General features: G+C 43.7%; 2 protein-coding genes across 2 annotated transcripts; both read left to right on the top strand.

Moving 5' to 3' along the window:
- The first annotated feature begins 4,931 nt into the window (after positions 1–4,931).
- Positions 4,932–6,206, top strand: LOC109782010 (nuclear transcription factor Y subunit B-1). The gene has a single exon (XM_020340599.3). It carries the CDS (start codon positions 5,087–5,089, stop codon positions 5,639–5,641), a length of 555 nt encoding a protein of 184 aa, XP_020196188.1. The 5' UTR covers positions 4,932–5,086; the 3' UTR covers positions 5,642–6,206.
- A 10,165-nt stretch (positions 6,207–16,371) lies between these two features.
- On the top strand, positions 16,372–17,308 carry LOC109782011 (transcriptional activator hap3-like). The gene has a single exon (XM_020340601.3). It carries the CDS (start codon positions 16,438–16,440, stop codon positions 16,954–16,956), a length of 519 nt encoding a protein of 172 aa, XP_020196190.1. The 5' UTR covers positions 16,372–16,437; the 3' UTR covers positions 16,957–17,308.
- The last annotated feature ends 398 nt before the right edge of the window (positions 17,309–17,706 follow it).

Raw genomic sequence — 17,706 nt, 5'->3', positions numbered from 1 at the left:
AACCTTTGGGTGCAACCAATGAAAGATAATAGCACGAGCTACGTTCAACAAATATGGATGACAGAGTCCAGTAATAGTATTAGTGCAGCATGTCCAGAAAAAAAAGTGCAGCATGAGAGAATTGTAAATTTATTATTATCTGATTGTGTTAGCCTTGTACACCCTCCATTCCAATGAATAAGGCCCACACACTTTTTAAAATTCAACTTGGCTATAAATTACATCAATAATATAAATTTCTGTGACTTAAAAATTATACTGTCAAAATTCCTTTTCAATATTAATTCAATGATATATTTTTTTTGTTACATATAACTCACATATGATTGGTCTAATTTACGGTCAAAGTTAAATTTTGGGATTTGTGCACGCCTTATTCATTAAAATGGAGTATATTTTTTATGACATATTTGGATGATGAAACTATGCAATAGTAGACAACTATGTGCATCAATCGATGCAGAGGTCGGGTTTACCGTTCTTTTTGGAAATAAATCGTTATCGGGAAAGTGCTATGACCAAGGTGGTCATATGTGGCATGCATCTTAGGCAGAAAGCAGCAAAGGGAATTAGTAGCGAATTAGCAAGCTAGCACTAGCTAGAAACATCTTTTTTGTGCCAACAAGGTGCATGTAGATCTAGCAACCTTTTGCGAGCACAGTTAACGCAGCGAGCTAGAGATTTATCCATACAGATTCTTCCCATGACAAAGCTGCCCTGTACACACTGGACCAGCCTTGAGTATTTATACATATTTAATTACGTGCCATGGATGCCTAGCAATAATGTATGCATCTCCAGCTTGTCCAATGTTGACACATGAACGACATGAACAAAATATCTGAGGGTTCTTGCAGCTATAGGCAGCTTTTCCTTTGGACAGATGCAAACCTTGCTTTGCTAGCTATGGGTGGATATGGTGAGTAAGTGGCAGTACGGCACAGTGTTGTTTACGTCTTCTCGAGCTCCTATTTGCCCACGGGTACGGAGATAAAAGAAACTAAAAGTCAGTCAGACGTACGTACCTTTGCATTCGAATAAAGCTAGTTAATCGTGGCAAATCCTCACTTACATATATGCATATCTTGAGGAGAAGGAAAAGTAAGGTTTTGTACGGAAAGTGGTACTATATGTCCACGGCTCGCACCTGCAGGCTAACGATACATGATAGAACCCACTAATGCCTTTCAACTCTCGATCTAATTAATATTTAGATCAACTACAGACCATGATCGACCGGCAGCTAATACTATATGTCAATATGTGTAGTATAGTGCACTAGTAGTCTCAAGCCCGCCCTATAATTGGAGTACTGGTTAATTGCACCAGCTAGTAGGGGTCATTCCATGCTCCTGGACACAATACGCTTATCAACATCGTGCGTATAATCAATATATCTTTTTTTTGCGGGTAATAATCAATATATCTTTGACAAAAAAGAAGACGAAGTCTATCTAGACCCCTGTTTGTTCTGATACGAAAATTTGATGCCACCTTGTCGCCCGTGCATGCACATACATAAGGTCCTGGATGGCATAAAGGTTATTGTTTTTGTATGCCCTGTCACGTCACGGTAATATTGTTTGCTACAAATTTAGAGACGGGGGGGTAGCATAATTGTGCTTAATTAGATGGTTAGCTAGCTATAAACTATCTTACAGAAACGTTTTATTTTTTGATATGGACTAGTACTTAGACTAAGGTTCACCTCATGCAGACATGGTATAATCCAAAAAAGCCATACTTCGAGGGTGCATGGTAATTAACAATTCTCCTCATTAGGCACCGATCCTTCTCCCCGTTGGCCAACACATACCCGGCCGCCTAGCTAGTCAAAAGCACCGATCGAGACAAGCGATTTTGTCTACTAGTACGTCTGCTTGATTTTTATCAAGTATATTGGATTAATCAGGGCTCCTCAAGCGCATGTATACTTAAATAAATCCCCACTTGCGGCAGCAAAAGAACAAACGCTCGACGGCTACGTCCCCGGCCGGACGTGGGTGGGTGAGAGAAGGGATCGGGCTATAATTAGCGAGCGAGCAATATAATTCATCATCATTATCATCAGGGAGGCCGGGAGGATCGGCCCATGGATGTATCCACCAGTTCCTGCCCCCTGGGAACTCACGGGATATACCAATAAGATACTCACACGCATACGATACCGAAATATACTTCTTTTTTTTGGCAAAAACAAACAGAAGTGTACTTAATTATTGGCGGAACAAACTCTTGCCGTAGTGACAACAAACAGATGGTACAACGCGTCGATCCATATCATCATTCAGGAACCGAGGCAGACGACGTACACTGCGTCCACTAGTTAATTAGCAGGATTAATCTTTGTGCTACGGACATTGACTGGTTAATAACCAATCAATTACCTAGCTTAGCTAGCTAGCTAGCTAGGCTTCTATATCCAGCAATTTACCTCGCGGAAGTCTATAGGCCGTACGTACCGCTCGTACTGGCTACACCAGTAGTTCCTGTAACGTTGTCTGCAGATCTCGCAAGCGATCTGCTTTGCTGTAAACGTACGTAATCGGATCGTGTTTACCTCCCCGCTACCACACCACTAGCACGTAGTAAGTGACAGTGCTAATATTCTATGGTTAGCTGGCTTAGACGAGCTGAAACGGGAGACCCAGCCTCTAGCGCGTAGGGCGCGCTGGCACCCAATGGATGGTACTTGGTCATCGTTAACCGGCGGCAGGTCTACTGCATGGCCTCGAAATATCCCAAACATGTTTTGGTCTTTGGCTAGCTGCGTGCCATGCTCCTACATGTCGAGCATAGATTTAACTTCCTGATCAGCACGGGCACGGCCGCCCTAATTTTCTCTCCACATGTTAATTGATTGTGTAGGCATTGGATCCATGTTTGGTCATTACTTCAGCGGCCGGAGCATAGCGAGTTCTTTGCGCATATGGAGCAGGAAGCCAAGGAGGTGTTCACTCCTCATGGATGACAGTGTAGTCTTCGCATTGGCGCTCCATTAGCTTAGGATGTTGTTCGCTATTTCTCAAACTATGTTCGTTTGAAGGTTCAGTGTATGGGTTATGTGCATCTTGATATGCATACGCTAAGTGTAGAAACTTTACGCTTGTATCCTCTTGATGACGTTTGAGTGAATAAAACTTTTTCTTATCATAAAAGGCCTAGAAATGCCATCCGGTTGCAATGCCCACGATTGTCCTAAGTAGAGGGAGGGGGGGGGGGGGGGGGGGGGGGATTTCTTCCCGTGCAAACAAATGGTGGTCAGAGGCCCTTTGAATCCCCCCTTCCATCTCCGACTCTGAAGCAACATTTGAAATCGTGTGGATTTCTTGGGTCAATGGTGGCCCCTATCCTACGTATTACTCACAAGCTGACCAACCAAACAACTAACTCCACTTTGTCCAAACACTATCGACTACCTAACATTTTGCTAGCTAGGTTTCCTGGGCATTCGGTCAAACTTAAAATTGACGCCATGGTCAAAAGACATGGGTCGAAGGGATGAAATTCACACGAATGAGGGTGAAGGACGAGGGCTAACGGTAAATGGGGGTTGATGGACATGTTTATGATTTAGGGAGTTGACAAAAATTTGAAACATGGGGAGGGAATGAGTCATTTTTACATCTCGCGCCTACGTCAAAGGTTCCCATAAGTGAACCAAGTGCATTAAGAAGCTCCCACAACAAATATATGACACCAAGTGATGCACACAGAATAGGGCCCTCTTAGCTGGCGAGCATTCACTGGAGAGGATGGCAAGTGCGAACTTTTTCATGGCAAGTTTATTTGTAGGGGGTGGCAATTTCTTCAGACTAGCATGCCAATTCCACGGTAGAGAAGTCATCTTTCTTTGAAAAACGGCCACATTTGATCTCGATCAAACCACTGTGAGTGTGTTCCCTGGGAGTTCCTTCCCAGCGAACGTCGCCAGTTAGCATTACCGAAACAATAAGAATGCGTTGAGTGAGGCCAATTAAGTGCTAACAATTCCCTTTTTTAAGCCCTGAACCATAGAACAATCGTTCTACAGTAATCTTCACTAAATAGTAAGTACTTCACAAAATAGAGGAGAAAAAGGGAAAAGCTAAAAAAAGTCATTGGAGAATACAAAAACAACTATCTAATGCCAGTTCTAGGTAACATGGGATTTTTTTTAGAAGAGTGAATTGCATTGTAGGTCCCCGAGGTATTTCAATGGTGTCATGTACGTCGCATAACTATGAAAATCATTATCCAAGTCCTTAAAGTGTAATAAGTGTATCATTCAGGTCCAAAATCAGTTCAATACTAAAGTGGTCCGAGAATCTATATGTTGCCTATCATTACACACTTATTGTACTTCGAGGACCTGAATGACAATTTTCATAGTTTGAGAAACTATGTGACATCCCTGAAATAGTTCAATGATGTACTGTGAATTTCCCTCTTTTTAGAAGCATGCAATCCTTGAAACAGACAACATGTTTGTCTCTGATCATGTGTCCTAGCAGTTCCAAGTCCTGCCTTAGGGCATATAATGCCATTTCTGAAGACGAAATACCCTCGCGAAGATGTCCGTGTGGCGGTCGAAGACACTGCATTGGCACGGGGCCGGCCATGAACAGACAATGGAAATCGAAAAAAAATCAACCAGTCAGGCAGGCCGGCCGGCGGGCCTGAGCACCGCCGCGTGCGTGATTAAGGAAGGCCAGCTCCGGCCGCTGCGTAGCTACAGTGCAGTAGGTGCGTAGGTTTGCAGGGGTGCAGGCACTGAGAGCCAGTCGTCGTCGTCACCCAGACGGACAGAGCCACGAGCAGGAGCACGAGGCCGCAGGCGGAGACATTTCAACGCGCCCAGCCCAGCCACCAACACAGCCCAGCATATTCTCCCTCCTCATTCATTTATATATGTACCCGCTCCGCCACCAGCCGGTTACAAGTGTAAGCACCACGGCGAGACGAAAAGTAGCCACGCTCCTGCACCGCCCCGCCCCGCCGTGTCCAGTCCATTCAATTCCCAAGCCGGTCACGCCCACGCACCGCCCGTATAAAAGACGAGAGCTTAGCTAGCCAGCGACCCAAGATCGAAGGAGCAGATCGACCGATGGCCGACCACCACTATACCCATCTCGGCGGCGGCAGCGGGAGCGGCAGCGGCGGCGGTGGCGGGGGCAGCCCGCCGGAGCGGCTGCACGGCGGCGGCGGGTCGGGGGACCAGGGCATCAAGGAGCAGGACCGGCTGCTGCCCATCGCCAACGTGGGGCGGATCATGAAGCAGGTGCTGCCCCCCAACGCCAAGGTGTCCAAGGAGGCCAAGGAGACGATGCAGGAGTGCGTGTCCGAGTTCATCAGCTTCGTCACCGGGGAGGCCTCCGACAAGTGCCACAAGGAGAAGCGCAAGACCGTCAACGGCGACGACGTCTGCTGGGCCTTCTCCGCGCTCGGCTTCGACGACTACGTCGACCCCATGCGCAGGTACCTCCTCAAGTTCCGCGAGCTCGAGGGCGACCGCGCCGCCGCCGCCGCCTCCTCCCGCGGGGGCCTCCCCGTCCCCGACGCCTCCACCTCCGGCGCCGGCGCCAGCGGCTCCGGTAATTTCATGTTCGAAGCCATGGACAGGAGGGATAACACCGGGCCCGGCACCGGCAGGCAGTTTTGAACCACTAATACCTACTCCATCATCAGATCAGGCACGCGTCCATCTTCTTGCTTGATCCATCCCACAAGTGCTACCTAGCTACACCTTAATTACTCTCTCCATATTCTTATTAGAGAGGTGACCAGCTAGCTAGTGGCGGAATTAGGAGTAGCTGCTAGTGGGTAGTAGCAGAGAAGAGTAGTTGTTCTTCTGATTAATTTATCTGTTGTGTGTTGGAGATGGATGAAAGACAAGTAAAGGAAGAGGATCACTAGGATCGATGGATGGACGGCGACCACGACGGCCGGGGCCGGCGACCGCGACACGGCGGAGTTGGAATTAATTGGAGAATGATGCATGATCGATTCGATCTGATTACGTGTCCAGATTAATATTTATGTGGCAAATTAGTGTATGCTGCGCAACTTGGATCAGCTCAAGTACATTGTTTTCCAACTTCAGTGATTAAGATTGTAGATCAATTTCAATTTATCGATGTGCCTTTGGTTTTTCTGCTAGCTCTAATTTGGATATGACTGGGTTAATTAACTCATTCATATATATTCTGCTGGCAAGCAGCGAGCTCATCCATATATACACGCTGAGGAAGTTTTCTGAATACTGACTTTTTGGGCATTAGTAGGTATATATATACCTAATAATAGGTACAAGCACGCCAATAATGTTCTGCACATTATTTTTTTAGGGGAGTTCTGCACACTACTTTTTCTTGAACATAGTACAATCGAAATCGCTCAAATACACAAGCATACACTCACCCCTATGAACGCATGCAGGCACATCCTACCCCTATGAGCACCTCCGAAAGACTCAGCCGGCATAGCATCTTAACATTGACGAAGTCACCACAGACGCCTTGTAGTCGGCGGGAACGTTTTCTCCCACTGAACGAACATCGCTGCAAAGTCTGAAATAAATCCAGAAAAATGCAAACACAAATGTCAAGTCTAGGACTTGAACGCAAGTAGGTTAGGGATATCACTGTCCTCCTAACTATTCAACCACGTGTTGGTTCGGGTTCTGCACATTACTTGTACTGTCTTCATTTTTTTTTTGCGACGGTAAGAGAGTTTTATTCCATAGGGATAGGGTTACAATCAAGTGGCACCAACTCCTCAATACATGGTGGAAAACTACCGAGCCATACAACAGTTGTACTTTCTGTACGGCTATACAATGCCGAACGATGTGCTACCCTATTCTGCTCACGCTTAATTTTTGACGGAATAAACTCGCGAACACCCATGTACTGTCTTCATCACCTATACGAAAGTCCAACTTACTAAAAAAAACTACTAGATGAATTATGAAGATTTGGTTACGTATGAGGAATATATTTGGTTAGGATGATGCAGGCGTTGCTCCCTCTCCATTTGCAAGAAAATTCTCGAGGCTTGGGTTAAGAGCTGCTCGGCATCACTGTGATTTCTCTGTTTTGGCTCCCACTCTACCCCTCTCTCTTACTCTCTGTTCCAAAATAATTGAAGTTCTAGATTTATCCTAAATTAAACTTTATTAAGTTTGACCAAGTCAATATAAATATATATCAACATCTACAACACCAAATTTGCTTCATTAGGTTCACTATGAAATATACTTTTTATATTGTATATATTTAATGTTGTAGATCTTAGTGGCTTTTTCTAGACTCGGTGAAACTTCAAAAAGTTTGACTTAAAAAAGTTCTAGAACTTCAATTATTTAGCAACGAAGGGAGTGGAACGGCTAACACACCCATAGGTCTTCCCAAAATGATAGATGTATACTGAAATCAAATCTTGAGAAAGATGTCCATACGTATATGTGTGTATATTTTATTCCATGCGATCCATAAAACGGATCGGGTTCCACTATCAAGAGATAAATGAACAGAAACAAAAAACAATGTGTATATACATTTGATTATAGATATATATTGAAATTCAATATTGAAACAAGGGCTTGCATGAGTATATATAGAAATATGTTTTTATACCAAATTTTGTTTCATTTTCGAAATTGCCAGGTGTGTGCGTCCATATGCTGGTATAGTGTTAGTATCTTGTCAGTATATCACGCGGTCTTAAATGTTCATAGGACGCAGAAATTGATGTCCGTTAATTATGACATAATAACTAGCATGTTCTATGAGTGGTTGCAGAGAGTGAGCACCTGCATGCTCCCAATAATTCAGGCAGGTGCATCACTATTCATGCATACACTATACGTATAGTGCATGGCAAACGCTGGAATGTCCTTTTTGTAGGTTCAAAGGCTCTTTTGTATGAGAAATACATCAGCCATGCAATTTCCTTGCCAAAACCTAATTGATATAACCATACTACACTTATATCGTGGAGCTAGGTCGACATGCTGGTTTGAAAGGAAAAAAAACGCTGGACTACAGCCTTTGAAGCTGCAGGTCCTCTTATTCCTTTGATTTTTGCGGGTAAAGGTCCTCTTAATTCCTTGACCAGCTTATGACCAAAAATAGCTCATCTGGCCAGTTTAGCATAAGCTGTACACAGTTTGAATATAAACGTATTCTTATTTTGCTTGTTTCTGGGTTGTTATTGTCATCTTGATCTAGCTATATATAGACTATAGGTATGCATGCAGGAGTGTCCAGTTTATGCTCATCGTGGAATATATATGCATGAAAAGCGTGCGTCCAAAACGTCTGAATCAATCATGCACAATTGATAGTTTCTTCAACAAGAAACATTCGAGTAGGTTTTTGACCTTTCAAATGATTTGCTTATTTGGGCACCCTGCTGGCAGATGGTACTCTACAATAATAGCACTTGCTTTATCTTGTTGGAATCATTGAATTTCTGCCCCACAATTATAGCCATCAATGTACTATGTACTGTTCAAGATACAGAAGTTAGCACAGAAGCGGTTGTGGGCTTGTTGCTGGTGAATGTCCTAGAGTGCTCCTTAGATTATTGCTTGTTTCGGACATAACCCTAGAGCCAGACAACACAACAAACATGTTTTGGCAATTTGGTTTATCTGAACAAATTACACGGAAAGTGACAACTGAGAAAACACTCAGATATTACGTGAATATCACTTGTAATCTGCCGGTTTTAGGGGGCTTACTTGCTACTCCAGATCTGAATAAAACAATTGCATTAATAGAATGGAAATTAGGTTAATTTGTGGACCCTAGAATTTAGGGGTTACCATCACTAAAACTACTCCTACTAATTTCTTTCTAGAATTTGGAGGCCCTCCTACTGATGTCTTTCTAGAGGCAGTAATTCCAGTTTTCTAGAGAAAAATGATCAATTATATTAGCTAATGTATTTGTCAACCGCCTGCTCCTACTAATGTATTTTTAGAGAAAAATGATGGATTATATTAGCTAAAATTACTCCTACTGACTTCTTTCTAGAATATGGAGGCCCTCCTTCTAATTTCTTTCTAGAGGCAGTAATTCCATTTTTCTAGAGAAAAATGATCGATTATATTAGCTAATGTGCTTAAAGCTAGAGGTTATTTTTCTTGCTAATAGTACCTGCATGGTCTCATTCTTACGGCTCTACTTAACGTACCATGGTAAATTGTGTGTCTCAATTCTTAGCCTCTAACTTTCAACACTACTCCCTCTCCTTTTACTTTGCATATAAGTTTTGTCTTAAATCAAACTTTGTAAAGTTTGATCATATTATATTTAAAAATAGCAACATCTACAACACCAAAAGAATATAATATGAAAGTAGATTCCATGATGGATCTAATGATATGGATTTGGTATGTAAATGTTATTATTTTTTCTATAAACTTGGTTCTTCAAAAAGATTGAGTTCAGATAAACCTGAGTAAAAGAAATCAAGAGAGTACTATCTCAAGTGAAAAAATAAGGCACACATAAGGAAGCTCGTCCCAGATAGATGCACACATAAGGAAGCTCGTCTCAAATGTTATTAACATTACAAAATGGAATATCTAGATCAAGATCGGAAGCCTCCATCACCGTCAGACATGGAGAGGGCTCCACAACATGGATGTGGATCTAGACGAGAACACCACCCACACCACGTCATTTGTGAAGTCGGTGCAGAAGGGCAACTTTTATTTTAAATAGAATGTATAAGAGAGACACCCATAGTATATATAGAAACTTTAATTCACATCAATGATGGGTTTGAACCTAGGTGGTCGATTTTGTAAATCCATACTCTCTTGGCCAAGTGAATTAGGCTCACTCCCTAAGGGCCACTCCCAGCGATTTGGCTATTAACACGTCATCCTAGGTGGTGGATGACTTTTAGATACAACCACCCCAATGAATTGTCTCTTAGGTCTTGTATCTAAGTGATGTTGCAGGACAATTATATTCGAGCACCTAGTTAGGTCACACCCGTTTGATTTGCCCAATTCAGAAAACCAGAAAAGGACCCCTAAACCAAAAAATGTGTCTCAGCTCTTAGGTCTTGTAGTTAGTGTTCACATGAGCTCAGATGAACAGTAAAATCCAGAAAAAGAGAAAAAAAATAAAACAATTCAGAAATTTTTTGTGGCAAACACTAACAATTGTTTTGAGTTCTTGCAAAGTTTCATCTTGAAATAACATTCGTGGAAGTTGTCGAAAAAAACAAATGATGAAACTTTGCAAGAAATCAAAACTGTCAATTTTTACTACAAAAAAGAGAATTTTTTGAAAAAATTAATATTTTTTTGGATTTTACTGTTCAGGCCGAGATCATATGGGCTCGAGCTGTGATGGGGATTTTCCAACCCCTTTTCATGAATGCAAATGACATGCACATATAGGTGATGTTTTTCCAAATATTTTGATATCTTATTTGTATTTTTCTTAGTTAATATTAATCTGTTATGAAGTTTTCAAAGTGACAATCAAACAATCAAAGGGTAAAGGTATAAGAGGAGCAAATGAGCTTGGCTAGAAATGAGGGTTTTTTGAATTTAGGGGCAAATCTAACGTGTGTGACCCAGCTAGGGGCTCAAATCTAATTAATCCCTAATTTGTTTAGGGGTCATGCTGGCATCTCAACATTGTGGCCTAAGTTTGGAGAGCAGGAAATTAGAGAGAAAATCAAGAGGAAAGCCACACCGGATGTAGTTATTAATTTCATTGCGTAGGAAAACAGGCTAAGAGCCATATCTCCACTAACATTCAGCTCTCCTCTCTCTCTTCTTTAATTGTTGTGTTACCTTAGCATTTTGTCTGTGAAACCATGCTAAGAGCCAAGCATTGTGAGTAGCCTAAGGCCACATAATTTAGAAACACGGTGCACACGTGCACACACCTTCCTGGGCTTGGTTGCAGCCTTGTTTGGCTTCGGTGCGACATTGGCGGCAGCACGCTTGGCCTTGGGGGAGTCCTTGGAGCATGTTAACCTTAGCGAGCTCGCCGTCAGTGGTGAACCATCAAGGCTAGACGAACAACATCTTCTTGTAGTTGGCCACATCATGATTATGTCCTATATCCTTCACATTGAACTGTCAGCCATTAGGGATGCCCTTTTGCTTGGCGGCAGAGGGCACGGCTTCAGGCCTAGCAAGGCCGGAGAAAGGCAACCTATTGGGAGAAAGGATGATTAGTTGGGGTGTAAGTAGATTCTTTGGTGTTTATATACTCATAAATCTCGGCCCTAATGGGATGGCTAGTTTTCTGAGACAGATTCACACAGAAAGCCATCTCGAATGAAAGTTTTCATTAATTGCCATCTCGAGTGAGAAAACATCAGCAACGGTGTAAAAAATGTTGAGATATATTGCCTGTCATTCTCCACTTGTTCAAAATCTTTTATGAAGTGATAGGCGCATGAGATTTAATATAGTATTAGAGCCAAGACCTGAGTTCAATACCATGCCAACGTACTATATATTAAGGGAAATAGATGCTAGCTATATGGAATTATGGATCGTTTAACCCACGTCTAAGGTCTGAAGAAGGCTAGAAAAGAGAAAGAGTGTTGAAATAGATTGCGCGTCATTCTTGTCGATACATCTTTTTGTGTGAACTGGTTGTTAGAAGCATGCAATTCAAAACAAAATGGAACTGCATTGGGTGTAAAGTTCAGTAAACTACCGTTTCTACCAGTTTCAAAGGCATCTAGCATGCCCTTGAATCTTGATAATGCTGACAGAAGGACGTAGGAGCAGGAACAATGAAGACAAATCTGTACAGCAAGGACGGATTAACTGACCATGATGCATGCTCAGCGAGTAGGTGGACGTTTGGGTTGGTAGTAACTGTTAGCCTGAAATTACACATCTGGACCAATAGCCAGCGGATTAACCAGTTGTCCGACATGCACTCCGGCGTTGTCTTGTCACATTAACCTATAGCCCGGCCACACATCTATACTGTAAGAGAAAACTTAATTATAGCTACCCCCTGACAAACATAATGCTTGGTCAGGATGATCTCGTGAGACAATAAATCGCAATTAGTCTTGCATGTGAATGTGTACCGCAGTTGCTATCCTTGCACCGGCCAGAACAAGATGGAGGCAGGAAAAAAACCACACGAAAATCAACCAACGGCACACTGTTCGGCAGTCGGCACAAACGGGCATAGTATACTCGGAGCCACGATGATCGAGAGCGGTACTCAATGGCGATGGTTCCAGCCAATGGGGAGCTAATCTAGCAGTCATGGGGAAGAGCAAGAACACGGCCGCAGGAGGAGGCGGCAGAGGCATCAAAAGGCGAGCCTCTCCACCATTGGCTAGCCGATCCTCTTTTGGTGCACGCCGTTTTGCTTGTTTGAGAAGGCTGCAACCAAATCGGGAGCCTTTTGATCTGGTGGCCCTTCGCAACTCCATCGAGCCGATTCCCAGTATCATACTCCTGTTCCTGTATACTCTCATGTTTCTTTTTGACCTCTTTGATTCTTTTTTTAGAAGAGGAGGATCACCCCTGGCCTCTGCATTAAAGTGATGCATGCAGCCCCTTTATTAAACAAAGTAACCAAAAGGTCTGTAGTCCAAAACAAGCTCGCTCAGAGCTGAAAATGTAAACAGAAAGGTAAAACTTGCCACAACCGGTGAAAATAGGACAAGATGCCTACACACCTAGCTTATTACTGGACCGTCATCCGAACCGGTTGTAGATATCCCGAGGTACCATCTCCCATCGGGTAGACCCAGTAACTAAAGGCTCCCCGTTGCCTTCCGCAGGGGTGAGTAACGACCACGTACGGATCCAAGCAGTGTCCCTATAGATAACCTGCAAAAAGTTTGTACAAGTCTGTCTATTAAAAAACATATCATTTCTGCAATTCCATATAGCCCAAAGTAATGCGCATACTCCTATTCGAATATGTTTCGCAATATTTGTCTCAACTCTATTTAGCCACGTCCCAAATAACGTGTGAATGCTATTTCGAAGGGTAATATTAAAGGCCCTATGAACTGAACGCCATAGTAGTTTGGCCAGCGGACAATCGAGAAAGAGGTGTTTAATAGTTCATTTTGATCACAAAAGCTACATCTTTGACTACCCACCCAATTACGTTTTGCCAAGTTATCCTTAGTCAGAACCACCTCCTTTGTGAACAAACCACATGAAGACTTTGATTCTTAACGACACTATGATCTTCCAAATATGTACCGATTTCAGAATTGGACCAGCGTCAATTAGGTCCACATGATTCGTAGGATATAAAAAATGTAGCAACAGAAAAAAATACGGAAAGGAATGTCATGTCCATTCAAATTCTAGAGGACTTGAATTTGTTTGACTGCATGACAGGAAAAATAAAGGATCTTTTCCAAGACACTTGAGTGGATGCTAAATTTTCTTTGAAATGTAGTACAAATGATTTCTTGGAAAAAATTCTACATGATTCAATCCTACAAATCACGACCAACATAAGTAAAAAATTTGAAAATTTTAATTCCTCCAAAAATGCAATGAAAATCATAGGAATATATTTTTTCTTTCTATGATGATACTGTTCATCTGTTTCAAACAAGGGAATCTCCATTTTTTCTTTGAATTGAGTTTCATAGGGGGAAAATGAAATTTACGATCCAACCTCTTTTTTATATTCCTATGCAAAAAAGAGACAAAGGCCATAAGAGCACCTCCAGCTGCTTCCCAAAAAAAACTTCTCCTATAAGTGCTTATTGGGGCCCTCCTAAAAACATTACTGGTTTCCACTTGTGCGCTGTAGTAGCAGATCCCAATACAACTTTCTATGTATACGTAGCCTGACATATGTGCCCCACATGTCAGTGGGTAGTCTCTCTATCTATATCCCTTTCTCTCTTCCATGCATGGAGACACCGGTGGCACGATGGGGCGGGGGGGGGGGGGGGGGGGGGTGCGGTGTGCTAGGGCGCGGGCGATGCTGGCAGCAAAGGGTGTGCGGCGGCAAGGCGACGAAGGCCTGGTAGTGTGGCGTGGCAGCGAGTGGACGACGGCACAGCGCGGCGGTCTGGTGGGCGACATCGACGACAGAGGTGTGGTGGTCCAGCAGGCGGTGGTGTGAGGGCTTCCGGCGGCGATGTGTGGCGGGGGCATGGTGGTCGGGCGATTGGTCGGGCGGCAGTCCGGTGAGTATCGACTATGGACTAGCGTCATTTGCAGCGGCGTGCTAACGTGGTATGCATTGGAAAAATTATAGGTCTTCCCCTCTATATAGGGGAAGAAGGGGTGTTTTTTGGGTGAGCACCAAAAAAGTTTTGGGAATAGGGAAGCGGCTGGAGCTCATTTTTTGTGGCAACTTTCACTATACCATTCTTTGTTTGGAGCTACTGAGATACTCTAAGTAGCATAATGTCAACTCCATCTTATCTTTTCATATGGTTTAGTCTTAATTTTACCACGTAGTTTAGGATTCTTGTGGTTTTTCTATTCTTGTGAATCAAACACAATTCTGAAAATTTATATGTTTTCGCAATTCTCTGTTTTGCACATGCAATCCTACTCTATTCATGTATTGTTCTATTATTGTGTTTTTAAAATCCTGGGAATCAAAAGAGGCCCTTAGAACAACTCTAGCTGATGGGTTGTAGTCTGCTACTAGCCAATCTTCCTTTGCCGCTTCTTCCGTGGAGATGGCGCGGCGAAACCACCGCCCCCAAGTGGTTTGTCCCCGGCGACAGTGGTTTTGGTCTCCGGCTCTTACTATTTCAAAGAGTTTACCGGATTGCGTTTTTCGTTTATGTTCTGGGCCCTCTTTGTAAGATGCAAGGACTGGTCTGTGATTTTCTTTTCTCGGAGGGCCCTTGGGTAAGGTGCATTTGTACCGTTACCTGATATTTCTAATGCACTCGGGGGTCCTTCAGACCCTCTTCTAAAAATATCCATTGTGCACGGCGTCGCCGGCGCCCGTTGCAAACCCAACTAGGCTGTGCGAGCGTGAGGGATGGAGCTCAGCTAGCTAGCTCCGGTCTCGACACTGGTCCGGGAGGATCCAGGAGGGCACGTGCCGCGGCGCTGGAAGCCATGATCGCTCGCCATGCGAGGCTTGTCGGCAGGTGTCGCGCCCCCATCCACCACCCCCACCCCGGGGGCTACCCAAAAGCACGCCGCCTGATTGGCCTGGCCGAGCTGTGCATATATCGATCCAGCTACCACCACATGCTACTGGCATCGACTTTCGTACGCGCGTACCCTCGCACGCACGAAAAGAGGCTGGGTGGTGTAAGATAGTGTATGTAGACGTCGATCGAGCACGCTCACAATGGCATGGTATACAGGCGTATATCGTACGTATGTACAAACTGCATTCCGGACTATATATGCTCGTGTGCTTGTGGGTACTACCGGTCGGTGCCTACCCCATGCACATAGTTCAAAATGTTCTACACACAACCTTTTCTTTTACCTAACATAGTAGCTATTTTATTTTTTTGAAAACGAGGATAATCCCAGCCTCTGCATCAAGCGATGCACACAACAATGAACATGGTAGTTAAATATATTTGATATGATGCAACATCACTGAAAATTTGCTTAGCGACAATCTTTCGGTGGTCCCATTTCGCTCAAATTCGATATACACAAGTACTCTGCACTTGTAGTTCAAAATGTTCCAAGCAAGCCTTTTTTGTTGTGCAACGAGCTAGTAGGATATTTTTTATATGCCTCACCATTTTATGAAAAATTTGCTGGTTGACAATCTTTCGGTGGTCATTTTGCTCAAAATACATGCCCAAGTACTCTGCACTTGTACATCAAAATGTTCTAAACGAACCATTTTTGTAGTTAAATAAGCTAGCTAGTTGCATATTTTTGATATGATGGAGCATCACCAAAATTTGCTTGTCAACAATATTTCGATGGCCATTTTGCTCAAAAGATATATACAAGTACTCTACACTTGTAATTCAAAATGTTGTAAAATCCTTTACTTTCTATTCAACAAGCTTGTTGGATTGTTTTTCAATTTGATGCACCATTGTTGAAAATTTGCAGGCCAATAATCTTTGAGTGGACATTTTGCTCAAATGATATACGCATGTACTCAGCACTTGTAGTTAAAAATGTTCAGGATAGGCCTTTCTTTTTTATTCCACAAGCTAGTTGGATATTTTTAATCTCGCAGGCAAATAAATGTAACGGGCGTAATTTTTAAATTATAATGACGAATCATTTACCAGCATGGAGTGGTGGACAACTGGGTCACGACATACATTCCACACTTTTTAAGCAGAACGAGATAAAAGTTGGGTAAGCAAGGCAAAAAGCCACGGCTCTCAGTGTATAAAAAGAGCCGCGGCTCTTCAGCATTGGCAATATGAGTACCAGTGCGAAGACTACTTTCGGCGTGACCGAACTATATATCTTGTTGTGACGAAGATCACATACATACCTTATCCACACTAAATATGACGAATAGAGAGGATTTCATCCATTTCTCCGGTTTTACCCAACAACCGGGGCGCCTCAGCCTTCCTAGGGCGCCATCAACCTCAGGCTCTTCCTCGGGAGATCCCAATGGGCAAGAAGGCCTCCTGCCGATCGCCAACGTGGGGCGGATCATGAAGCACGTGCTGCCGCAGGAGGCCAAGGTCTCGAAGCACGCCAAGGAGGTGATCCAGGAGTGCGCCACGGAGTTCATCGGCTTCGTCACGGGCGAGGCCTCGGAGCGGTGCCGGCGGGAGCGGCGCAAGACGGTGAACGGCGACGACATCTGCCACGCCATGACCACCCTTGGCCTCGACAACTACGCCGGTGCCATGCGCAGGTACCTGCAGAGGTACCGCGAGGGCGAGGAGCTCGCGGCGGCGCTCAACAACCACAGCAGGTCACCGGCTCCGCCGCCGCCAGGTGACGGCATGATCCAGATCGATGTCTGGGGCGAGCTGTCCAACTCCAGGGGCAACGAGAAGCATGGCAGGGATTAACTATATACCATCCCGATCGATCGATTGCTCTGAAGTTGTTTCGATCTTCTTGTGTTTTCGGTCTTCGATCTAGCTAGCTATTGCTTATGCAGTGCTATGTTCGGTTCCTACAAAAACTGCACCGACATTGTACTATTGTTACTTCTATCTACTAATGCAATCGATATGTACCTGCTGTACCTGAAATTATTTCGACTTGTATTAATTGTTTTTAGCATGCATGACATCTTTAGAATGATTTTTTTACAAGAATTTGAGCAAATTTTGTTTGCTGTCAGAATAATCTCTATTTTTTAATAAATAGTGCGTACGTACTATTTAGTACCATTTGTAATGCAGAATGATTAGCACACCTGGTCCTGACGCGCGTCTCACTATTTGGCAGAAGTTTTGTGGAAAGAAGATGAGAAACTAGAAAGCATGGCCCATAGGCTCCAACTGGCTGCATATTCTGGGTAAAGAAAGCAACGCAATCGATCTGAGCTATTGGGTCTTTTGATTGCTCTCAGGTGTAGCCAGAGGGTTTTTCTATCCCATTGCTCTATGGTGGGTTGTATTAAATTCATGTGCACCCAATGGCATAAGAAGATGGTTGGATCGAAGAGCTCAAAAGGGCATCGTAACTTAGGGTGAATTTGCACTGCACTATAAAGTTTGTAGGGACCACTTCTTGCACAATTCCTTCCCCTTTTCATATTTGGATGTCAGTATTCGTCGTGCTGAAAGACTTCCGCATCGTACATCACGCGC

This window comes from Aegilops tauschii, chromosome 3 (genome assembly GCF_002575655.3).
Source record: "Aegilops tauschii subsp. strangulata cultivar AL8/78 chromosome 3, Aet v6.0, whole genome shotgun sequence".
In the NCBI taxonomy this organism is placed as follows: domain Eukaryota; kingdom Viridiplantae; phylum Streptophyta; class Magnoliopsida; order Poales; family Poaceae; genus Aegilops; species Aegilops tauschii.
This window is presented reverse-complemented; position numbering and strand designations above follow the sequence as displayed.

Coding starts and splice junctions, on each gene's coding strand:
- LOC109782010 (XM_020340599.3), top strand. CDS start 5,087: ATGGCCGACCACCACTATACCCATCTCGGCGGCGGCAGCGGGAGCGGC.
- LOC109782011 (XM_020340601.3), top strand. CDS start 16,438: ATGACGAATAGAGAGGATTTCATCCATTTCTCCGGTTTTACCCAACAA.